General features: G+C 44.4%; 1 protein-coding gene across 1 annotated transcript; it reads left to right on the plus strand.

The window, feature by feature from the left end:
• On the plus strand, window positions 1–26,192 carry crk (v-crk avian sarcoma virus CT10 oncogene homolog). The gene is made up of 3 exons (XM_072455551.1): window positions 1–377; window positions 6,347–6,936; window positions 23,524–26,192. Exons 1-3 carry the CDS (start codon window positions 158–160, stop codon window positions 23,659–23,661), a joined length of 948 nt encoding a protein of 315 aa, XP_072311652.1. The 5' UTR covers window positions 1–157; the 3' UTR covers window positions 23,662–26,192.
• Window positions 26,193–26,821: the final 629 nt, after the last annotated feature.

Consider the following 26,821-nt stretch of genomic DNA (forward strand, 5'->3'; position numbering starts at 1 on the left):
ATTCGGGATCCGCGCGGCGAGAGCGAGAGCCGCGGATGCCGCCCGCCTCCTGAACGTGCTCCCGGGCGCTAAAGTTTGTGCATGAGTTGGAGGCTCTAGCTCGTGGATAACGGGAGGGAAAGGCCCCGGTGCAGCCTCGGCGTGCGCAGCGGCGATCATGGCGGGCAATTTCGACGCGGAGGACCGCGGGAGCTGGTTCTGGGGTCGCCTGAGCAGGCAGGAGGCGGTGTCGCTGCTCCAGGGTCAGCGGCACGGCGTGTTCCTCGTCCGGGACTCGATCACCAGCCCCGGGGACTACGTGCTGTCCGTGTCCGAGAACTCCAAAGTGTCGCATTACATCATAAACAGCATCAGCAACAACCGACAGTCCGGCTCCGGTGAGGATGCACGTCGCGGGTGTGTGTGTGTGTGTGTGTGTTTGGGGGGGGGGGTCCGGGGTCCGTGCAGCGGCGGCAGGAGCAGCCAGGGCCGGGGAGCGGGGCGCGCGATCCTGCATGACTTGCACCAAACGCGATGCGCAGTAGAAGCGGTGTAACCGTCCCGCTGCCCCCGGTGTGTGGAGCGCGGAGCAGGCCACGGGGAGCAGGCCACGGGGAGCAGGAGGTGGGAGAGCCGTGCACGTTCCAGGGGGGGTTTGTGGAGGTAAAAATGATGCGTTTCGCTTCAGATGTTGCAGCGTGAACGCGTCTGGTCGAGCTGCGTCTGTGCACGTTACTCTGCACGTTACTCTGCACGTTACTCTGCCGCTTGTGCAACACTTCGTTCGCTTCACACGTGGAGGGTTAGTTCAGGGTTTTGTTTTGTTTTAGAGTAAAGTCGTTTTGTTTTTGCGTAGAAGCAACGTTATTGTGCGATCTGCTCCCACGTGTTTGTTTTCTTTCATTGAATCCACTCGAATCCACAGATAAATCAAGACTAAACTGTGTATTCTTGTGCTGGACATGGAATGTACAGAAGTATTTGTTGATCTGGCTGATTTATTAAAGTTTCAAGTCTTAAAGATCTGGCAAAATTTTGACATTTTTGAAGCAATTTAAACTTGGATCTGTCATTTTTTTCTGATTTAAATGTCCAGTTTTTACACATAAAATGCCTTATTTTGGCATGAAAACGTGACGTGATGAAAAACATGTAATAGTAGTTTGTTTTGTCACTTTATGTGCGAGTAAGCGGCAGAAGTTTCACTCTGATTTGTTCCTATTCACCTGCAGCGTCTGCTTTAAGTGGCTAATTAGTTTATAGTTTGACTTGTGTAAAAGACATTTCATTCATTCAACAGAAGTGTAATTGTTGAAAGATGAGGATTTTCTACTTTTCAAATTAAGGAGGATTTAGTTAGAACGTTTCATTTGACAAACAAAACTTTATTTGTTAAACATGTTCTTTTCTAGTTAAGTTTTGGAACGTTTAGTGAGATGAATTTATTCTTTATAATGAAAATGTGTGAGAAATCAAGTGTGCTACAGTATGAATTCAGTTTAGTGCTTAGTTTGTGGTTAGAACCATTATATCTAATTGGACAGAAGTGTTGTTAAATTCTACATCATTTGAGTTATTAATCTTTACAACGTAACAAAATGTCTGTTTTATTATTTTACTTTTATAAATGTTCACTTCACTGGCTCTGATTTTGAACATGTTCTGTAGAAGATTATTTCAATTTTAAACATTCAACCACATTTAGAACAATCTTAAGAGAGTTCTTATAATACCTGGAAACCGCAAAGTCAATCAACAAATCCCAAAGTTCAAAGATTGTAATTGAATTTTATTTATTTATTATGCTTCACATTTGACTACGTTTTCTTTTGCACCACATTGACTGTTTAGTTTAGTTTATTGAGACAAAGGTTAAGAACTTCCTGTTGAAAATGTGTCACAGAAAATCAGTCTTATGATGTCGAGATTATCCGGTTAATCAATAATTGTGATTATGTAGCTCGCAATATATTCGGAAAGACTCCAAAAAATTATAATCGGGACATTTTTAGTTGTTTTTAAATTCAATATGTCGAAAAGTAGCAATTTTCAAACTAAATAGTCATTTTTGTAGTTCAATTATAGGAAATGTGATGATTTTAGAAGCAAAAATCCAAAGTATTCTCAATCTTCCACTTGCCCTTTGGTTTTAAGCCGGTTTAAGCTGGCACAAACCATTTTTATTTAGTTTATATCGCTCTTGTCTCTCTAAAGTGCACGGGTGGGATTTAAATTTGAGCAAATCTCCTGCGCCCACATCTGTTTGAGAAACCCCGCGACGCCAGCAATATTTGTTTTACGGATGCACTTCCTTCTTTCTCATTTATCAAACATTGACTTGTGGAAAAAAAATAATGACTTTATGTGTCATAAAGGAAACTACCGGGGTTTTGGTTTCAAACTTTTTTTGGGGATAAATCTTCTGCTTGAACTGTTGTGGCACAGGCAGCACTTATTTGAATGTTTTATTACCATTTGTAGGAGTAAAGATTTGATTTACTGCCACTTCTTTTAACCCTACATTTGCTTTTATGACATTATTAACGCCACAACTAATGATTACTTTTGTAGTAGACAAGTTGCTGTTTTTTTGTTTTTAATTAGTCAAAATGTTGAGGTTGTCGTAATTAGGCCCGAGCCCCAGCAGGGCGGAGGGCCTATTGCTCCCGCAACGCTGCCGAAGGCAGCGTTGCAACTGTCTGACCAAACATGCGGGCGCCTCTGGCAAGTACAGTGAACTAGCCCATGCCGAAGGCATGGATCATGCATACTTACTCCTGCTATGACAGAAATAGTCAACAATTAGTGAATGGGCGTAGTCCATTCACTAATTGTTGACAACAGCAGCGCGAAGCGCTGCATTCCTCCAAAAACCCTCCTGGCATCGTCCCGTACGCGAGAATCTATGCCGCAGGCATGGGCCATGCTTGTATCTGCTCAAATCAATGGAAGTCTATGGGGAGTGGGCGGGGCATCCCGACGGAATAGGGAGTGACGAGCGCGTAAGCGCTCGTAATGATGATTCCACCCCATGGCGGCATGGGGAAGGCTTAGAGCTTTCAAACGATGTATAATTTGTTGTTATAGTGGAAACGGCTATATTGTTTTTGCTAAAAATATTATTATTTTTATTATTTTTCTTGTTCTTCTGCTTTTTGAGCTCTAATTTGACCCCCTGAACATGCTCAAAAACTCACCAAACTTTGCCCAAAATTCAGAATCGGCGAAAAATTTGATTTTTTTCTGGGCCATTTTTTTTTTTTTTTTTTAAATGGCGCGACAGCGCCACCGACAAAAGTCAAGATACATTGCGCCTATGGGAGACGCCCCAAGGTCAACTTTGGCGTAAAGCTACGAAATTCGGGACACGCATTCCTCTCGTGAGGACAAAAAAAAAATATTATTGTGGCCACGCCCCCAGACTTACCCTATGGCCGCCATCTTCCTTTGAAAATGAAAACACGCTGTGTTAGCCATTTTGTTCACGTGAAACTTTGACGAACTCCTCCTAGGGCGTTTTGCCCACCGACTTCAAAATCGGCGTACGTCCTCTGGACAAGTGGGGCATCTAAAGTTATCAAATTTTTTGAGATACCTTTTACGGTCTGTGTGCGGCGCAGCCGCAAAGTTGGACAACTTATTTTGGGATATTGCAGATCTAAAAATTGCTCCCATTTGATCAAAACCAGTCCGATTAGGACCAAATTTGAATCAGTTGTTAAACTTTCTAGTTTGGACCAGTTTAGGATGACAAAATTGAAATGGGCGCGATAGCGCCCCCTACAGAGTGACCTTTAAATTAACATTGAAGGTCAAAAATTTGTTTTACCAAAATGTTCTAAACTTTACCCAAAATTCTATTTTGCCGTCCCGATCAAAAAAGCTTATCAGACAAATGCCTTAATTTTTACGGCATAGTCGTAGCGATGACAGAAACCTCCCATGTTATCCCTATGGGAAAACCGCAAAATGTCTCAAATATCCACATTTTTATGTTTCACACTTTAACGAACTCCTCCTAGTGCGTTTTGCCCACCGACTTCAAAATCGGTGTACGTCCTCTAGACAAGTGGGGCATCTAAAGTTATCCAAATTTTAAGGATAACTTTTACGGTCTCTGTGCGACGGAGCCGCAAACGTTTCCCAGAATTCTGACTATTTGGCTTTCAGAGTGGCCTATAAACAATAGAGTTTTTCCAAATGACATGATATTTTGAACAAAATTCTAATTTGCCATCCTGATCATAAAAGTATGAGAGCCAAAGTCATATTTTGTACGGCGTAACCGTAGCGATGACAGAAACATCCCATGTTATCCTTATGGGAAAATCGTAGAATCGCTCAAATCACCACATTTTTACGCTTCACACTTTAACGAACTCCTCCTAGGGCGATTGTCCGATCAAGTTCATATTTGGGGAAAATCATCTACACAAGCGGGGCATCAAAACGTATCCATATTTTGATTCTAAGTACTACAGTCTTTGTGTGGCGGACCCGCAAATATATGTCAGAAATGGGAAAACAGCGAAATCTCTAAAATGACCACATTTTTACGCTTCACACTTTAACAAATTCCTCCTAGGGCAATTGCCCGATCAAGCTCATATTTGGGGAAAATCATATACACAAACGGGGCATCAAAAGTTAGTCATATTTTGATTTTAAGTGGTACGGTCTCTGTGCCGTGGAGCTGCAAATATACTGTCACAAATGGGAAAACGCCAAATCTTTGAAATGTTCACATTTACGCTTCACACTTTAACGAACTCCTCCTAGTGCGTTTGGCCCACCGATCTCAAAATCAGTGTACCTCCTCTATACAAGTGGGGCATCAAAAGTTATTCAAATTTTATCGATAACATTTACGGTCTCTGTGCAGCTGAGCCGCAAACTTTTCGCAGAATTTGGACTATTTGGCCTTCAGAGTGGCCTATAAACAAGAGTTTTTCCAAATGACATGACATTTTGCACACAATTCTCATTTGCCATCCCCAAATAAAAAGTATGGGAGCCAAAGTCATATTTGGTAAAGCGTAGCCGTAGCGATGACAGAAACATCCCATGTTATCACTATGGGGAAACCGCAAAATCTCTAAAATGACCACATTTTTACACTTCACACTTTAACAAACTCCTCCTAGGGTGAATACCCGATCAAGTTCATATTTGGGGAGAATCATCTACACAAGTGGGGCATCAAAAGTTATCCATATTTTGATTTTAAGTACTAGGGTCTCTGTGCGGTAGAGCCGCAAATATATGTCACAAATGGGAAAAACGCCAAATCCTTGAAATGTTCACATTTATGCTTCACACTTTAATGAACTCCTCTGTGGGCAATAGCTCGATCAAGCTCATATTTTGGGAAAATAATCTACACAAGCGGAGCATCAAAAGTTATCCATATTTATATTCCAAGTGTCACGGTCTCTGTGCGCTGGAGCTGCACATTTGACCGACATTTGTGTTCATTTGCACTGGTTAAGCACAGCATTGTACATGTCCAATGTGTCACTGTCTTAGTTCTTAGACAATTAAGTTAGCGCCATCTCTGTAAAATGCAGAGAGCAGAGTCGGAAGGCCGGCGGCCCGCGAGGGCCGTTGGATGCCGCTTGCGGCTTTAATTGTAATTGAGATTTCTTCTTACATTTTTAACCAAATAAAGATGGAAATATGCTGTAGGCGTCTAGATGGAGAATATTTGAATACTATTATTGATGAAATTCAGAAATTGTTCTTTTTTCTTTACATTTTGTATTAATAATGCCGCTGTTTTTGTTATAAAAGCGGCTTATAATTGACTTTGTGAACGATTTGTGATGTAATTTTATATTTCAGCTTGTTTTGAAAATGTGGCGGTCATCATAGTCCCTCCTTATTAATGCCAGGACCCTTAATATAATCACACAACCAACTTGGGGCCCCCACAGTAAAATTAAATGGACTTCTAATAATTTCAAGTTGTAAATCTTTTTACAAATAGGTGTTTATATTCTAGTAGTTTATTATGTTATCTGACCCGATGTCACCAATGCACACCATCTAGAAAATCATTTAAAAGTAGACATTGTAATACATTGTCATCATTCATATTATAATTACATAATGATTTACAGTTTTTAAGTGTTGCTTAGTGTTGTTTTTGTATTACTATTTTGTGAAATGTCTTAAAGTGCTATATTAAAAAAAATGGATGATGATGATTATTATTTCATTCTTTATTATAATATATGTATTTTTTTTTCAACTTTTTATTATTCTTATTAAATCATCTTGCCTCCCCCCACTTTGGGAACCACTGTATTCATGGAAACTCTGCTTCTGAACTGATGCATTGTTAATTTCTTTCCTTTTGCGTCCTCAGGTTTGGGCCTTCCTCGCTTTCGCATCGGAGACCAGGAGTTTGAAGCTCTGCCCGCTTTGCTAGAATTCTATAAAATCCACTACCTGGACACCACTACTTTGATAGAGCCCATCAACAAATCCAAACACACCTCTTTCATCAGCATCGGCCCTGGAGGCCCCCCGCCCCGCCTGGAGGAAGAGTACGTCCGCGCGCTCTTTGACTTTCCCGGGAACGACGAGGAGGACCTGCCGTTCCGAAAGGGCGACATCCTGCGCGTCCTGGAAAAGCCCGAGGAGCAGTGGTGGAATGCGCAGAACTCGGAGGGTCGGGCCGGCATGATCCCCGTCCCGTACGTGGAAAAGTACCGGCCGGCGTCCCCAACGTCCATGATGGGGGGCGGGGCGGCGGGCGGGCCACAGGGAGGCGGCGGCGGAATGACGGGGAACTCGGACGGGTCGGTGGCGCAGCCCGGACCGCCGCTACTCGGGGACCCCAGTCAGTACGCCCAGCCCACGCCGCTGCCGAACCTCCAGAACGGTCCAGTGTACGCCCGCGCCATCCAGAAGAGGGTCCCCAACGCCTACGACAAGACCGCCCTGGCACTGGAGGTACGAGATGAGGCCGTTCTGCTCTGGTGTTGAAGCGGGTTGAAACTATGTCGCAAACAGCCTGAAGGTGCTTTAGTTTCAGGCGTCGCAAACAGCCTGAAGGTGCTTTAGTTTCAGGCGTGGCAAATAGCCTAAAGATGCTTTTGTTTCAGGCGTGGCAAACAGCCAGAAGATGGTTTAGTTTCAGGCGTTGCAAATAGCCTAAAGATGCTTTAGTTTCAGGCGTGGCAAACAGCCATAAGATGGTTTAGTTTCAGGTGTTTCAAATAGCCTAAAAATGCTTTAGTTTCAGGCGTCGCAAACAGCCTGAATGTGGTTTAGTTTCAGACGTCTCAAACAGCCAGAAAAGGCTTTAGTTTCAGGTGGTTCACTTCTACTGACACAGGGCCGGCAAACGTAAAACTGTATTGATGTTTTTAGCAGAAATTACGCTGTTTTCACCTTGGGCTGCAACTAACTATTATTTTCGTAGTCAAGTGATAAATTATGATCATCAAGCGATTGGTTGTTTTGAACGTGAAAGGCCAGTGAATGAGGTTTAACCTGAACAGAAGAGTGTTTTTGTCACACAATTTCCACATTTCCGCCATTTTTAGTAATAAAAACACTTCTCTCACATCATTTTTTGGAGTCGTGTATTGACCAGTTACCGACTATTGACAACTATTTCTATACTCTATTAGTAGTATTACCTGTTGCAGCCCTAGTTTAATGTAACAAGTGTTTTGTTTTTCCTCATTTGCATTTCAACAACCAGAAAAAAAATCACAATGTATTGCTTTTTTAAGACGGTAAAGCTACTTCAAATAGATGAAGTAGCTTTACGAATATGGAAGAATATGTAAAAGCTGTTTATATATTTTTTAAAGCAACGCCTCTAGTCAAATTTTGATGTACAATATATTTCTACATAAAATATCACGATAGTATTGAATCTACTTTGTGGAACTGACCCTAAAGCAGGATAATCCCAGTAAAACCCTTTTCTAAATGTACAATAAGATTAAAAACATGAGCTGCTCCACATAAATACCAGATGAACCACTTTAGTCGTTGGTTATTCGACTTTCTACAGCTAAAATCTTACTGTACAACAAAGAAATGTAAATGTTGATAAATATATTGCTCCGTCAACCATTTATTGAAGGATAAGTAGATGCAGCAATTATTGTGACGGGGCGAGTGCCAAAACTTCAAGAAACTCAATTTTCTCCAGGAAGATTAAAGTCTGTGAAGATAAGCAGTGCCATAAGCTGCTCCTCCCTGGTCCAGTGGCCTTTAAACGGGCCGGAAGTCAGAGTGGCTCCCACAGAGCGGGGCCATGGGGGCGAGCGGGGCCATGGGGGCGAGCGGGGCCATGGGGGCGAGCGGGGCCATGGGGGCGAGCGGGGCCATGGGGGCGAGCGGGGCCATGGGGGCGAGCGGGGCCATGGGGGCGAGCGGGGCCATGGGGGCGAGCGGGGAAGAGCGGGGCCATGGGGGAGAGCGGGGCCATGGGGGAGAGCGGGGCCATGGGGGAGAGCGGGGCCATGGGGGAGAGCGGGGCCATGGGGGAGAGCGGGGCCATGGGGGAGAGCGGGGCCATGGGGGAGAGCGGGGCCAGCGGGGAGAGCGGGGCCAGCGGGGAGAGCGGGGCCAGCGGGGAGAGCGGGGCCAGCGGGGAGAGCGGGGCCAGCGGGGAGAGCGGGGCCAGCGGGGAGAGCGGGGCCAGCGGGGAGAGCGGGGCCAGCGGGGCCATGGGGGAAGGAAATAGTTTGTGTTTTGGAACGGGACCATTTCCTCTGGTCTCTGTGAAGCCGGGAGTCGTGCTGCGCGTGCGGGACAGCGGACCAGACTGACACTGACCGACACGGATACTGACCGACACTGACACTGACTGACACTGATACTGACCGACACGGATACTGACACGTATACTGACCGACACTGACACGTATACTGACCGACACTGACACGTATACTGACCGACACCGACACGGATACTGACCGACACTGACACTGACTGACACTGATACTGACCGACACGGATACTGACACGTATACTGACCGACACTGACACGTATACTGACCGACACTGACACGTATACTGACCGACACCGACACGGATACTGACCGACACTGACACTGACTGACACTGATACTGACCGACACGGATACTGACACGTATACTGACCGACACTGACACGTATACTGACCGACACTGACACGTATACTGACCGACACTGACACGTATACTGACCGACACTGACACGTTTACTGACCGACACTGACACGTTTACTGACAGACACTGATACTGACCGACACAGACACTGATACTGACCGACACAGACACTGACAGACACTGATACTGACCGACACGGATACTGACACGTATACTGACCGACACTGACACTGATACTGACCGACACTGACACTGATACTGACTGACACTGATACTGACTGACACTGACTGACACTGATACTGACTGACACTGATACTGACTGACACTGACCGACACGGATACTGACCGACACTGACACTGATACTGACCGACACTGACACTGACCGACACGGATACTGACCGACACAGACACTGATACTGACCGACACAGACACTGATACTGACCGACACAGACACGGATACTGACCGACACAGACACTGACACGTATACTGACCGACACTGACACGTATACTGACCGACACTGACACGTTTACTGACCGACACTGACACGTTTACTGACCGACACTGACACGTTTACTGACCGACACAGACACTGATACTTACCGACACAGACACTGATACTGACCGACACAGACACTGACAGACACTGATACTGACCGACACGGATACTGACACGTATACTGACCGACACTGATACTGACCGACACTGACACTGATACTGACCGACACAGACACTGATACTGACTGACACTGATACTGACTGACACTGATACTGACTGACACTGATACTGACCGACACTGATACTGACTGACACTGATACTGACTGACACTGACTGACACTGATACTGACTGACACTGATACTGACTGACACTGACACTGACCGACACGGATACTGACCGACACTGACACTGATACTGACCGACACGGATACTGACCGACACAGACACTGATACTGACCGACACAGACACGGATACTGACCGACACTGACACGTATACTGACCGACACTGACACGTATACTGACCGACACTGACACGTATACTGACCGACACTGACACGTTTACTGACCGACACTGACACGTTTACTGACCGACACTGACACGTTTACTGACCGACACAGACACAGACACTGACCGACACAGACACTGACCGACACAGACACTGACCGACACAGACACTGACAGACACGGATACTGACCGACACGGATACTGACACGTATACTGACCGACACTGATACTGACCGACACTGATACTGACCGACACAGACACTGATACTGACTGACACTGATACTGACTGACACTGATACTGACTGACACTGATACTGACTGACACTGATACTGACTGACACTGATACTGACCGACACGGATACTGACCGACACTGACACTGATACTGACCGACACGGATACTGACCGACACAGACACTTATACTGACCGACACAGACACGGATACTGACTGACACTGATACTGACCGACACTGACACGTATACTGACCGACACGGATACTGACCGACACAGACACTGATACTGACCGACACAGACACGGATACTGACCGACACTGACACTGATACTGACCGACACAGACACTGACACGTATACTGACCGACACTGACACGTATACTGACCGACACTGACACGTATACTGACCGACACTGACACGTTTACTGACCGACACTGACACGTTTACTGACCGACACTGACACGTTTACTGACCGACACAGACACTGATACTTACCGACACAGACACTGATACTGACCGACACAGACACTGACAGACACTGATACTGACCGACACGGATACTGACACGGATACTGACCGACACTGACACTGATACTGACCGACACTGACACTGATACTGACCGACACAGACACTGATACTGACTGACACTGATACTGACTGACACTGACTGACACTGATACTGACTGACACTGATACTGACTGACACTGACCGACACGGATACTGACCGACACTGACACTGATACTGACCGACACTGACACTGACCGACACGGATACTGACCGACACAGACACTGATACTGACCGACACTGACACTGATACTGACCGACACAGACACTGACACTGATACTGACCGACACTGACACGTATACTGACCGACACAGACACTGACACGTATACTGACCGACACTGACACGTATACTGACCGACACTGACACGTATACTGACCGACACTGACACGTTTAGTGACCGACACTGACACTGATACTGACCGACACTGACACTGATACTGACCGACACAGACACTGACACGTATACTGACCGACACTGACACGTATACTGACCGACACTGACACGTATACTGACCGACACTGACACGTTTAGTGACCGACACTGACACGTTTAGTGACCGACACTGACACTGATACTGACTGACACTGATACTGACCGACACTGACACTGATACTGACCGACACCGATACTGATATAGACACTTGGAGGTGGGTAATATTTAGATTTAGATGATATTGCTAACGTTGTTTTTTAATATCAAGTACATCATTTAGACTCAAAAATGCTAGAAAAACAATCTAAACTAAAGGTATATTTATCCACTTTTAGGATTATTTCACAGACGTTTCACATTTATCTGATAATTAAACCTCCAACAAATAAGCTTAAAAGCATGTTTTAACACATTAAACACACACATCTCAAAAAATTGTGTATGGGGGGAAAAATGCAATGTTTTCCTAGCAATAAGCTATCGGCAGTATGACCTGATTGTGAGTTTTGTGTGAAAAGAAAGATGACGGGCGCCGGAAGGAATTCTTGTATTTGTTCGAGTGCGACGGCGAGACTTTCCGTCGTCCGAGTAACGGCTCCGCTCCGGTCTGCGCCGCTCTCGACACACGACTAACGCGCAGGTCCGTAGGGTTTACCTGCGATCGCTCATTCTGACCGCCACAGGTCTCGGAGGCGAGTCCATTGTGTGTGGCACAGGCTCCGGAGCTGCTGCTGGTAATGAACGTCTGCTTTATCTCGGCCCGTGTCAGATCTTTATCCGCCGACAACTTCAGTCGTGCTGCGGCTTCATCCGTATAAGAGAGTATCTGCTACTTATGAAAACATGCAGTTCAACGTAGTAGTGCGCTATTCACGACGTTGCTGCCATCTGGAGGACGAATGTCGCATGGTCACTGTGGGATGTGCCAACAAAAAGTCTCAAAAGATCTTCTGTAACGTCTCCAAAGACCCTGTTTGTCCAGAAATGTGTGACTGTGGTCATGAGGGACCAGTGGACTTACAGAGATCACTCCAGACTGAGGCTGAGCGGTTTGTTTCAGGTCGTTAGCACCCAGCTAATGCTAGTTTACGTATTGTTGCGTGGCTGTGCTAATAAGACGTCAGCTTTACGTTACTTGCAGACGGTTTTAAGAGCCTAATTTCCAACTCTCCAGATGTTATATTTTAGGATGAGACACAAAGTCCGTGCTCTTGAAAGCTTTGAGGGGCTCATGACTCATAACTTCTGTCTTGAAGTATCGACTCTTTTCATTTTCATGTTATGCGTTGTTTTTCATGACCATCTAACGGCGGAGTTGTCTTCAAAATGGCGGTGATGATAGGGTTAATTGATCATCATGATTATTCAGTCAGTTATAGACTCCTGAGAACGAATAAATAATAATCGTGACCATTTTAGAAACAAAATTAAGTCTTTCTAAATCAAGATGGAGTCCAACAAAATAAACCCAAATGTAGTTATTTTTTATCTGGCAGTTTTTGTTGCCTTAACTTAATTTTGTCATTTGGAAACGTCATGTTGGACAAATAAAATATTTTACTGATCTTGACACCAAAATGTTATATCTTGACTTTCCCAGTGCACTGTTATTAGTTTGGCCGCCCAATTTTGTATGTTTATAGACATTAAAACTCCAGGTATTAGAATTTTTCTATTAAAAAAATAATTATAATTCTGTTCAATAAAAAGTAGCAGCTTTTGCATTTTGATTATTGCTCCAACTCAAATCTGTTCAGTTGCTTTATACGACTTCTAGTTCTACAGAGTTGTATTGCAGCTTTAGGATAGAATGACACGTTCTGCTGTGGATTGGCTCAGCCCATGACAGGTTGGACTGTATATATTTTACAGAAACACAATACTTAAGATTTTTACTACGCGTCAATCATTTTTGGTGAAGTTAATCATGTTACTTCCTGGTTAGACATGAGCAGCAGATGGACATAAGTAGAGGTTATTCCTGTCAGTTACCTAGCAACCATAATGTAAATAAGGATTAAAATCCATTTAAACTACATCAGATTAGATTAATACCTGATGACACTTTTGTTTTGTTAAATGATTGTTTAAACGGTCAGTAAAAGTTAAGTGTAAATTGTTTTTTTTGTCGCTTATTGATGACATCACAGAGATTCTGTTTTGGAACTCGGCTCTACCTCCTCTTTAGCGTTTTATTTAAAAGAGAAAACATTCTATACAAACGGCCACTCGATCGCTGTACAAACTATGATAAATAATCACCACATGGACTGTCCCAAGTCCCAATTAGAAAAATGTGTCATATGCACTTTAAACGACTTAAGCATGTCTCCTTTTATACTCGTGGATGCGATTGGTGGAGGTCGGAGCGAAAAGCCCCTGCGCAATATTGAGATAAATATTGTTCTGCTGCCTCGTCGTTCATGTTATAATAATAATGCCGTACCAGGAGATTTGACTGGTGTTCGGGTCTTATTGCTTTTTTGCCCTTCTGACACGTCTCCAGCCCTTACATAAGCTCCCTATAAGCTCTGTGTCCGCTCAGTGTCCGCTCCATGTCCTCTGTGTGTCCTCTGTGTCCGCTCAGTGTCCGCTCCATGTCCTCTGTGTGTCCTCTGTGTCCTCTCAGTGTCCTCTGTGTCCTCTCAGTGTCCTCTGTGTGTCCGCTCAGTGTCCGCTCAGTGTCCGCTCCATGTCCTCTGTGTGTCCTCTGTGTCCGCTCAGTGTCCGCTCCATGTCCTCTGTGTGTCCTCTGTGTCCTCTCAGTGTCCTCTGTGTCCTCTCAGTGTCCTCTGTGTGTCCGCTCAGTGTCCGCTCAGTGTCCGCTCAGTGTCCTCTCCGTGTCCTCTGTGTGTCCTCTGTGTGTCCGCTCCGTGTCCTCTGTGTGTCCTCTCAGTGTCCTCTCAGTGTCCGCTCCTTGTCCTCTCCGTGTCCTCTGTGTGTCCTCTGTGTGTCCGCTCCGTGTCCTCTGTGTGTCCTCTCAGTGTCCGCTCCTTGTCCTCTGTGTGTCCTCTGTGTGTCCTCTGTGTCTCCTCCGTGTCCTCAATGTCCTCTCAGTGTCCTCTGTGTCCTCTGTGTCCTCAGTGTCCTCTCAGTGTCCTCTCAGTGTCCTCTCAGTGTCCTCTCAGTGTCCGCTCAGTGTCCGCTCAGTGTCCGCTCAGTGTCCTCTGTGTGTCCTCAGTGTCCGCTCTGTGTCCTCTGTGTGTCCTCAGTGTCCGCTCCCTGTCCTGTGTGTTCTCTCAGTGTCCTCTCCGTGTCCTCTCAGTGTCCTCTGTGTCTCCTCCGTGTCCGCTCAGTGTCTCCTCCGTGTCCGCTCAGTGTCCGCTCAGTGTCTCCTCCGTGTCCGCTCAGTGTCCCCTCAGTGTCTCCTCAGTGTCCGCTCCGTGTCTCCTCAGTGTCCGCTCCGTGTCTCCTCAGTGTCCGCTCCGTGTCTCCTCAGTGTCCGCTCCGTGTCTCCTCAGTGTCCGCTCCGTGTCTCCTCAGTGTCCGCTCCGTGTCTCCTCAGTCTCCTCAGTGTCCGCTCCGTGTCTCCTCAGTGTCCGCTCCGTGTCTCCTCAGTGTCCGCTCCGTGTCTCCTCAGTGTCCGCTCCGTGTCTCCTCAGTGTCCGCTCCGTGTCTCCTCAGTCTCCTCAGTGTCCGCTCCGTGTCTCCTCAGTGTCCGCTCCGTGTCTCCTCAGTGTCCGCTCCGTGTCTCCTCAGTGTCCGCTCCGTGTCTCCTCAGTGTCCGCTCCGTGTCTCCTCAGTGTCCGCTCCGTGTCTCCTCAGTGTGCGCTCCGTGTCTCCTCAGTGTCCGCTCCGTGTCTCCTCAGTCTCCTCAGTGTCCGCTCCGTGTCTCCTCAGTGTCCGCTCCGTGTCTCCTCAGTGTGCGCTCCGTGTCTCCTCAGTGTCCGCTCCGTGTCTCCTCAGTGTCCGCTCCGTGTCTCTTCAGTGTCCGCTCCTCAGTCTCCTCAGTGTCCGCTCCGTGTCTCCTCAGTCTCCTCAGTGTCCGCTCCGTGTCTCCTCAGTGTCCGCTCCGTGTCTCCTCAGTGTCCGCTCCGTGTCTCCTCAGTGTCCGCTCCGTGTCTCCTCAGTGTCCGCTCCGTGTCTCCTCAGTGTCCGCTCCGTGTCTCCTCAGTGTCCGCTCCGTGTCTCCTCAGTGTCCGCTCCGTGTCTCTTCAGTGTCCGCTCCTCAGTCTCCTCAGTGTCCGCTCCGTGTCTCCTCAGTCTCCTCAGTGTCCGCTCCGTGTCTCCTCAGTGTCCGCTCCGTGTCTCCTCAGTGTCCGCTCCGTGTCTCCTCAGTGTCCGCTCCGTGTCTCCTCAGTGTCCGCTCCGTGTCTCCTCAGTGTCCGCTCCGTGTCTCCTCAGTGTCCGCTCCGTGTCTCCTCAGTGTCCGCTCCGTGTCTCCTCAGTCTCCTCAGTGTCCGCTCCGTGTCTCCTCAGTGTCCGCTCCGTGTCTCCTCAGTGTCCGCTCCGTGTCTCCTCAGTGTGCGCTCCGTGTCTCCTCAGTGTGCGCTCCGTGTCTCCTCAGTGTCCGCTCCGTGTCTCCTCAGTGTCCGCTCCGTGTCTCCTCAGTGTCCGCTCCGTGTCTCCTCAGTGTGCGCTCCGTGTCTCCTCAGTGTCCGCTCCGTGTCTCCTCAGTGTCCGCTCCGTGTCTCCTCAGTGTCCGCTCCGTGTCTCCTCAGTGTGCGCTCCGTGTCTCCTCAGTGTCCGCTCCGTGTCTCCTCAGTGTCCGCTCCGTGTCTCCTCAGTGTCCGCTCCGTGTCTCCTCAGTGTGCGCTCCGTGTCTCCTCAGTGTCCGCTCCGTGTCTCCTCAGTGTCCGCTCCGTGTCTCCTCAGTGTGCGCTCCGTGTCTCCTCAGTGTCCGCTCCGTGTCTCCTCAGTGTCCGCTCCGTGTCTCCTCAGTGTCCGCTCAGTGTCTCCTCCTGCCCGTAGAAAGTCAGCTGGAGCGTGTGGGCCTCACTCTTGTCCTGTCGACCTGTACGTGTTACATAACGCCCGAGTCGCGACCCTTCTCGCTGCAGACGAGCTCAGCGTTCCGCTCCGAGCCAACTGGGATGTGGAGATTTCATGCATTTGTTAATAAAGATTTACTGCTAAAATGTAGCTAAGAAACAGAAGGATTTAGAGAAGCGTTAAAGGGCATATGACTGGTTTTCATCATTTTGACATTATTTGGTGTATTTATACCTGTTGTAAATGTAAATGATAGTTTTACAGCAATCGAGTGGCCATTTGTGGAGAAAAGGTGTAAAATCTGTGGAAAATGACAGGAAGTGACATCACACCAAGGACACTCATTAAATCCAACGTTTATACATAATTTACACAAAGAAACTACTTTTTTGACCCTCTATTAACTAAATAAAGGTGGTCTCATACATTCGTATTAGTCAAATTTAAAAACTGGTGACATTAGATACGTTTTGTCCCAGTGGTTGCTGACTCGGCCTGAGCAATATTTACATGAAAATGACACGGGAAATGTCTCAAGTTAATGTTCACTCCTTTAACTGTAAATACGCTCCAGCAGGATGTCCTCAAACTGCTTAAATTCAGCTTCATCTGGTAAAAAATGTCTTTATGGGCCGTTCTGAACAATCAATCAAAAGAATAAACAAAATGATCATGTGATGATTTGATAACTTAAAATTACTTCAATAATTGATTTGTTTTAATTGATCGCATCGGTTGTTTCAGAGCTGATAAATGTAATGTAACAGATTCATTGTCACATATTACTTGTAATTGTAGTTGAGGAAGATTATTTGGAAGTAATGATTGATTTTTGTATTTTTTTGTTTGTATTTTATTGATTTGATTGTATTTTAATACTCATGAGCCGTCATTCTTTTTAGTGTTTCCTTTTAAGTTGTATAATCTTCTTTTGAGGTCAGTTGCGCAAAGATGTAAAAGATTATTGTCATTTGATCAGCTAAAGTTCGTGCTGTGACATGAATTTATGTTGCTCTTCATAAATGATAATATCTGCTTGTTTAAGAGTGATTGTAGATAATTTGTTTAATCATATTTTGAATTTCAAACGTGGCAAAGTTATAATTCTGCATTTTTACCCTTGAAAAAAACATGTTTGTCACTGAATTTTGCAGTCTACATTTTCCATGCATTTTTCTCTATTCACCTCTTTCCATACATTCCATTCCATATCAAGCCCTTAAATTCAACTGTTTAAATTCAATGTAAAGTTTGCGGCGACGCATTTTGCAGAAAAGATTAAAAATGCAAAGATTCTCTCACTGAAGCATCGCTCTGCCAGGAAAAAAAAGCAATTCCAAGTGAACGTTTAGCCCGTGGAATATGGAACATGATTAGTTTGAAGCTGCTTGGTGCCGCGAGTGGTGCAGCGCTTCAAACTGTGACAGTCGACCTGCATGATCTATGCCACTTCTCGGAACAAACCTCACTTTATCTAAATCAGATCTTACGTGTCATAGATCTGCTCAAACATGTTGCTTCTATTTGCAATAAGGCAACGTTATAGAATATTCTCACTTATTTGATTTTCTAGTATTGCCAGGAGCTGTAAACGGTGTTGGGAGTGATATTTAACCATATGCTAAATTAGACTAATCACTCTGTATATAATTAATCTAAAAAAATAAATTTAAAAAAAGTGCAAATTGATCAAAAATTAACTAAAATAAACTTGCAGTGTAATCTTTCAGGGTTTAAAGCAGGGCTGGGCAATGGGACCAAAAAAGTCATGATTTTATTCTCCAAAATGATCAATGGTGAGTTTTATTGCATTTCGTCTTACTAGAAACTAATAAAAATAGCGTTTGGTATTCATTTCATGAATATAAACACTTTTTAAAAATTACCATTCAACATAAAAATGGTGAAATGTCTCTGGACGCCCCAAACCACTGTCAGAGGAGACGCTGACAGTGAAATGACTGAATCTCAAATGTTCTTAATTGCACAGCTCTAGTACAAAGACACATTGCTGCACTGCACTGTTAATTGTCAGTTTTACAGTTCATTTGTGTTTGTTTGATACTTTTCCCCTCAACAATGACATTTTGAAGTCACGTTTTAGCATATTTCTGATGATTTCTGATTTTGTTATCGTCTGTAATTTAAAAAAAAAACCTGACATTTACACATTTATATTGCATGTCATATTTTGGCATCCACTTTATTTTGACCCAAACAAAAGCAGTTTTAGAGAAGTAATGAAAAACGCAGCATCCCTTTAGAATACAGATAATGCAGATTGTATTTTAATACTTAGTTTGGCCGGATTGCCTCCACGTAACGTCCTCCCTGGTGAACAGGAGACGATCGAGTTCCTCGGACTCTAAATCCACACATTATGACCCAGTTCAAGCCCCATAAAGACATCTAAAGATATTCTATTTATTTTATACAGAATTATATCATGCTTAAAATATCATCATACATTTTCTTGGAGTCGGATCCGAAGTTAAATTTGATCACGATTCATGTGCATTATCCTGTTTTTTAAATGTCTTTAAAGGGGTAATAAAATCTTCTTCGTCAGAAAGGTTTCTCTTCACTGTGATTTTTCCACCCGGACTTTACCGATTTGAGAATTTAAGTCGACTGCCGTACTTTCCGGACTTTAAGACGCACCAGCCAAAAAATGTATATTAGAGAAGAAGAAAACGTATACAAGTCGCACTGGAGTATAAGTCTCATATTTGGGGAAATGTATCTGGTAAAATCCAAGACCAAGAGCAAACATTTCATCTTGAAATGCACTTAAAAATAACAGATGAGAGAACATGGTGAATAGGTGTACGTATGCTAACGCTAACACCTTCAGCTACATGAGGTATGCTAACGCTAACACCTTCAGCTACATGAGGTATGCTAACGCTAACACCTTCAGCTACATGAGGTATGCTAACGCTAACACCTTCAGCTACATGACGTATGCTAACGCTAACACCTTCAGCTACATGACGTATGCTAACGCTAACACCTTCAGCTACATGACGTATGCTAACGCTAACACCTTCAGCTACATGAGGTATGCTAACGCTAACACCTTCAGCTACATGACGTATGCTAACGCTAACACCTTCAGCTACATGAGGTATGCTAACGCTAACACCTTCAGCTACATGAGGTATGCTAACGCTAACACCTTCAGCTACATGAGGTATGCTAACGCTAACACCTTCAGCTACATGAGGTATGCTAACGCTAACACCTTCAGCTACATGACGTATGCTAACGCTAACACCTTCAGCTACATGACGTATGCTAACGCTAACACCTTCAGCTACATGACGTATGCTAACGCTAACACCTTCAGCTACATGACGTATGCTAACGCTAACACCTTCAGCTACATGACGTATGCTAACGCTAACACCTAACACCTTCAGCTACATGACGTATGCTAATGCTAACACCTTCAGCTACATGAGGCACAGACAGAACTGTGGTAAGTGTCTGAGAACATGCTAACAAGTTTACCAAAGCATCAGGTTTTACCCCAAATCACTAAATCCATTAGAGCTGGGTTGAAAAAATCGATTTTCCGATTTTTAATCGATTCGCATATTAATGACCGATTATCGATTCGTACGTCCAAAGATCGATTTTTATTTTGTTTTTAAATAAAAAAAAAAAAAAAATGATGTCCTCCATTTATTGTCCTGAATTATCTTTCTTGAAGGTAGATTGACCCTTAACCTCTTCATCAGTCTTCCATCAGTAACTACCAATACTTGTAAGATTTGCTGTTTAATATTGATATAATACTAGTTTGAATATGTTGCTTCTCTACACAGTCATGAAGTGAAGGAAACGGTTGAAATATATTTTCATTTTTAATAACATTAACCCCCGGATCTAATCGAAATCGGATGGAATCTGAGAAAATCGGAAAAAAACAATTTTGAAACGTAAAAATCGGAATCGAATCGATTCTTGAAATTTGAATCAAAACCCAGCTCTAAAATCCATTGAATTCTTCTTCCTCTGTGTCACTTCTAAACAACTCCACAAACTCCAGAGGAAGAGGAAGTGCAGATTCTTCTTCTGCGTCGCTGACAGCCTAGAGCTCTATGAACTATGTAAAAAGGTGTGACTTATAGTCCGGAAAATAAAGTGATATGTTTGGCTTAACAATATTTCTGTTTTACATATTTTGTATATGCATTTGCCTCCAAAACTGCAATGTGCACAAGCAAAATGTACACAAAACCACAGTATTCACCCTGTTTCCACAGTCAGCTTGGACAGTAATTTGACCCTTGTACGTGATGTCAAAAAGTGTCCTTTTTAAGCGCGTTTAGAGGTAGCGGACAACAACGACGAGCGTATAAAAGGTTGAATAGAAATGTATGCGAAACACTCCTTTTATTGCACGGACCCGAGGCGTTTTCACCTTTGTCACTCGCCGCCGGTCCTTTGGCTGCGCACCTGAACTTTGGATCTGTTTGTTCTGGTTCACTCCGGCCACTCCCTTTCTCTCCACGTCCGCACACTAATCTAGCGTCCACACAATGGCTCAAGGAGAAGTCGGATTATCTGCACCTTTGTATTACGATAAGCACTTTGGATTGTGTGCAGCGGGACATACAGGAGGGAGACCGTATGGGACTATCATGTCACAATGTCACGCTTTACTGTTGCCATTATTCTGACTACGCAGTGAAATCCTAACATTTTTTCATTTACATTATGTTACTTTTTCTCTAGTTTGTGACCGGCTTTACGGCATTGAACTTTCTGAAAGACCAAATTAAGTTAAATTAAAACACCAGATAAAAAGGTTATTTACATTTAGGTCTGTTTTTGGACAATAGATTGGGACTAAAAATACTTAATTTTGCTTCTGAAATTGCCACGAGTCTTATTTTTTTGGGTCTTACTTATATTGTGACCTGAATAATCAGTTATCGATTAATGGAATAATCTTGACATCCCGATATGAAACTGTTTACACAAATCTGTTATTAGTGTGGTCTTATTTACTGTAGAAAAGGCTGTTTCCTGTGTCTGTTCTGGTTGAATTCCAGGTTACTTTCTATTAATTAATTGATCTCGACATCGGGCAATCTATTGAACTATTGATATTATCGGGATGTTTTTTTTTCTAAAGAAATGCAAAATGTGATTATTGAGTATCATTTAATAAAGATAAACCATGTGACAAACTTATGTAGTCATCTTTAAAACAGGGGTATAAAGTAGTATTTCTGGGTAATTAGTAGTTGGCAATTTTGACAAGAATTTGAATCTGTTTTTGTTTGTAAAGTATCAGCACTAAATATGAATGGACCATAAAGTTGATCAGAAAAGGGCTAAAATATCCTTTTATACCATTGTTTGAAGATGTTTTATTTAGTTTAATTATAGCCGATACACATGATATTCTGATGCTCTATATTTCCAAAACGTCAATGTCAATATCATCTATTTAATTATCTAAATTGATTGATTTGAAAGATGGTAAGACACGTTTTGGCTCGTTTCAGTTGGATGGCCAAAGCTTCTGATCGTTACCATGGTAATCAGTTTCCTCCTCCAGCCCAATGTGGGGAAAGCATGTAAATTCAAAATAATATACATAGAAAAACAATTGTGACAGTTGTAACTTGTTGTATTGTCAACTGTAGAAAAAAAAGGGTTTTTGATTGACTAAAAAGGACACTTCAAAAGCTCGACAAACCATGTCTCCCAAAGGACAAGAGGCAAGCTCGAACAAAACTATTTGTACAGAAGAGTAACCGTAAATGGTTTATTCCTATGTAAAAAAAGGTAGAATAATCTTCATAAAACTATTTTCTTCTGTGGCCCTTTATAAATCCTTTCTAATGCCAATAGAAATAATCGACCGGACGCCTACAGCCCAACAAATGACACTAAAACGGGAGTAAAAGACGGCTGAATTAGGAACGTGACCACTACATCTGATAATATTTTTTATTTAATGACAATGCAGTCAGGGGTCGGAGGGTGTCCGGTTTGGGGACCACAGGATTCCATCTCTGCTGTTTGCAGACGATGTTGTCCTGATGGCTCCATCAAACCCGGACCTGCAACATGCACTGGGACGGTTTGCAGCCGAGTGTGAAGCGGCTGGGATGAGAATCAGCACCTCCAAATCCGAGGTCATGGTTCTCGACCGGAAAAAGGTGGCTTGCCCTCTCCAGGTGTGTGGGGAGTCCTTGCCCCAAGTGGAGGAGTTCAAGTATCTCGGGGTCTTGTTCACGAGTGAGGGAAGGATGGAGCGTGAGATCGACAGGCGGATCGGTGCAGCGGCTGCAGTGATGCAGTCGCTGCATCGGACCGTTGTGGTGAAGAGGGAGCTGAGCCGAAAGGCAAAGCTCTCGATTTACCGGTCGGTCTACGTTCTGACCTCACCTATGGTCATGAGCTTTGGGTAGTGACCGAAAGAACAAGATCGCGGATACAAGCGGTCGAAATGAGTTTCCTCTGCCGTGTGGCTGGGCGCTCCCTTAGAGATAAGGTGAGGAGCTCGGCCACACGGGGGGAGCTCGGAGTAGAGCCGCTGCTCCTCCACGTCGAGAGGAGCCAGCTGAGGTGGCTCGGGCATCTGTTCCGGATTCATCCTGGGCGCCTCCCTCGGGAGGTGTTTCAGGCATGTCCCACCGGGAAGAGGCCCCGGGAAGACCCAGGACACGCTGGAGAGACTATGTCTCTCGGCTGGCCTGGCAACGCCTCGGGATCCCCCCGGAGGAGTTAGAGGAAGTGTCTGGGGAGAGGGAAGTCTGGGAGTCCCTGCTCAGACTGCTGCCCCCGCGACCCGGCCCCGGATAAAGCGGCAGAATATGGATGGATGGACAAAATATATATATATAACATTTTAGCAAGGCATATTCGAGGGCTGTAGCGCTTTAATCAAGTCGATTAATTGGTCAATGTTGTCTTTGTCGACAAACGTTTTATTAGTCAACTAATTATTTCTTGGGGATTTTTAAGTATCACATGAAGAGCAGAAAGGAGAAGACATGTTGTGAGATATTTTACTTATTTGGGAGTTCAATCTGACTTTTTACAGAGAAATACACAGTAAACTAGCAGCTTTCTATCCGGTGTTGTAAAGTACAAATACACAGTCAAATCTGAGTCATTCATATATTTGGGAGCTTTTTCTTGCGCCTCGACCACAGCCACGGCATAGTCCTGTATATTAATTGCCGCTCTAACTCTCCCTCCCTTTCCCCCCCGCAGGTCGGCGACATGGTGAAGGTGACCAAAATCAACGTGAACGGCCAGTGGGAGGGCGAGTGCAAAGGCAAGCGCGGCCACTTTCCCTTCACGCACGTCAAACTCCTGGACCAGCACAACCCGGACGACGAGCTGAGCTGAGGGCGTCCGCAAACGGGACACTAGTATTCGACCTGCTCCTCCTCGTAAAAAACCCCCTCCTCCGCCACACCGCCCCCCCACCCCTCCATTTTAACAGTAACATCTACCACAGAGAACTACAAAGACCCCCACGGACAGAGTCTGGAACCGCTCGTCATTGTATGCACACGGCGACGATGCGGCCGCACCCGACGGAGAACTCGCGGAGGAACTATATCTCGTTGCCGGATGCGTGTTCGTCGGACGCCGCGTCTTCGGGTCCTGATCCCGGAGAGACTTGACGCCGCCGCGCCTTCCGACCTGTAGGTGGCAGTACGTTCCGTGTCCTTTTCCCCCGTCGCTACCACTACACGCTGCGTTTTTGTTCGATAATAAACGTGCAGGGCGGACTTTTCCCGAGGTCTTGGGACGAGGATTTCGCGGTCGTGAAGACGAGTCTTTTTAAGAACTGCACAGAAGCCAAATATAAGCCTTGTAATTAGTTTTCCTGGAAATTATTACTGGATATTACAGCGTTTCGCCAGGGCATTCTGTTATTGTTAAGCCATTTTCCTAAAAGATTGGCCTTGAAGCTTTATTTTACTAGTTTCCCAATGATAATGTGTGAAATCCTAAGCAAGAATTGCATTATTTGGTGCCTTCTGTTTTATAAATGCGTTTGGTTTTGTCAAAAGTATCGATATTATAACTAGATAGCAATTTGAACAAGGATGGATACTGAAAAAAAATCACAAACAAGGCACAAATTAACCTTGGACGGTTTTAGAAAGGGCTTGTTATTTTAAGACCATTTTAAGAACGAAACTTATCATTATTTTGGGTTAAAAATGACATTAAAATCTGTAAAAAAGAATAGCCGTTTTTATTATCGTCGAAATTGTCAGAGTGTCAAATTGGACTCTGAAGTTGCACGTTTCCCTTATTGAACACGAATGCAGCATCGTACTACTACAAATGACTAAGAACGCATCCTCACCCATGAAGCACCAAGTGATCTTTTACGCTCGCGTCTCCGGACACAAACGGATGAGGAGCGGACGATGGAGCTTTCCGCCGTCGCGCTCTGACCCTCGACCTTCACGAAACTTTAAAAACGGATGAAAAGTCGACCGGCATCGAGCGGACAAGTCTCCCAACTGTCGCGAAAACGCAACACTAATAATAAATCGACGGACTACACCTGCCTTACCCGCCGCACACCCTCCCGCCCCCGCCCGTCACTTCTGATCACCAAATAGTCTTTTGTAAGAAGAAAAAAATGAACATATTGTTATGAAACGACGTATTGATGATCATTACATGCTAAAAGGTTCCGTTATCCTCGTAGCGTTTTCGTTTCGGTTGGCGTTGGGGGGGTGCAGAAACCGTGTACAGTTTTTACCGCTGCGTGTGCGCTAGGAAGAAGGAACGATTGTAAAGTGGAGGAAAACACTCGCACAACGGTCCACCCCTAAAGAATTGATGACCACATCACGGGATGAACCATGTAGAGGCGTAGCAAATGTATCAAGTGGCAGAATAGGGTTTGCTGTGGCCACAGTTCTGCGCCTGATGGAGTGAAGTTGCACAGAGTGAATGTAGCCTGACCACCGCTTTAGATAGTGCTGTCTTTTCATTATAGTGCTTAACATTTGTGAAAAACTTAGTGGCTTCATCATGGTTCAAGTGTCTTCAAGACTGTGGGGAATATTGTGCTATCCACGTTTTAACCTTTTTAATCTTTTTTTCCCCCTTTTGTATCAGCATTTGTTTTTCCTTTGCCTGTTTTTATTTAAAGTCCTGATCGTTTCAAAATTGTCTTTATTTCTGCTAGTTCTGTCACAAACCCCCAGAAGATGGCAAACGTTATGTTTTACCATTTTTGATTACTTTTATTTGTTTACTCCTGACAATCATCACCTTGTGCAAAATGTTGTGTAGTTTTTAAAATTTCCAAAAATGGGCTGAATTTGACCTTGAAGTAGAAATCAATTTTGAACGCATAAAAGACTGTTCCCAATCTACGGCCACTAGATGGCGTCATAGACAAAGTGATCCCGTGCACAAATGCTATCTGCGTCTGTAAAAAGAGATTTAATCATGCTGCACTTACTGACTAAGACGATAAGTGTTTACAATTTCAGCTTTTGAGTAAATTCCTGCTTTCACAAAAATCATGAGCTACGAAATCGACGTTCTTTGTCTTTTCAAAGTATTATCTTCAAAAACTGTTTAGACTTATAATAAAAGATTTGGGTTTACTGCTACTGTTGTACGTCTAAATCGAGCTGTGTCACATTGCAAGTGCTTAAAAAAACTTGTGACCGTGTTGCGAACAGAATCTCCAGGAAGTATTTCATTGCCCTGCATGATGTCATCCTTCATTGAGAAATGGTGTGGCAAAATGTCAGTGGAAAATTGTGTTGATATTCAAAATGTGCCATTTTATTATAACACTATATTCTTTCAAGACATTTGAATTACTTTTTTTATTTCCTGTAGCATGTAAGGTGTTAAAATACTAGTAAATAAAGTAAATCCAAGTAAAATAACTGGTGTGCATTTATTAAATATTTTACTGGGTGTCACGTTATCGACTCCAAAACTGAGCATTGTTTTTGCTGAAATGAAGCTGCTGGTAGCAATATTTGTAATATATAAATGTGCTTATGCAAATGGCTGTTAAAAAGCAGAACCTGGTAAATGTATGCCTTTCATACGGCTTAAACGTGAAACCCTGGCGTTGATGGGTTAAGCCTTCTGTAAGAATGCCATTAGTGGGAAAGTACTTGATACTGCATGGCTCTGGACAGAACAAAACAGTTTAGCCGCCACGTTGCTTTCATAAGTCATGAATATGTCATCTCTGTTTCATTTAATGCTGATAAATGGATCAAATGGTGAACAGGCTGGCTGACCACCTGTCCCTCTTTTGATTGTCCTGCACATCCCTTTAGGCCCTTGTCCTTCGTCTACATACCACATGGATTGTATGAAAAGTTAGATTTGCATTAAAAAATATGTTAGTCCTTGTCTAGTGACGTCTGATTCCAAACCTTTTTCTCCCACATAGTTCACCTGTTGATATGTTGATGACCCAAATGCCTTTCTTCCATCTGAGAAGCCAAAGTCGTGATTATTTATGGGTCAATAAAGGTGTTTTAGAGCAGGAATGGTTATA

Source organism: Eucyclogobius newberryi, unplaced genomic scaffold (genome assembly GCF_026437365.1).
Source record: "Eucyclogobius newberryi isolate DKJ021-1_F unplaced genomic scaffold, fEucNew1.0.hap1 SCAF_10, whole genome shotgun sequence".
NCBI classification, from domain to species: domain Eukaryota; kingdom Metazoa; phylum Chordata; class Actinopteri; order Gobiiformes; family Gobiidae; genus Eucyclogobius; species Eucyclogobius newberryi.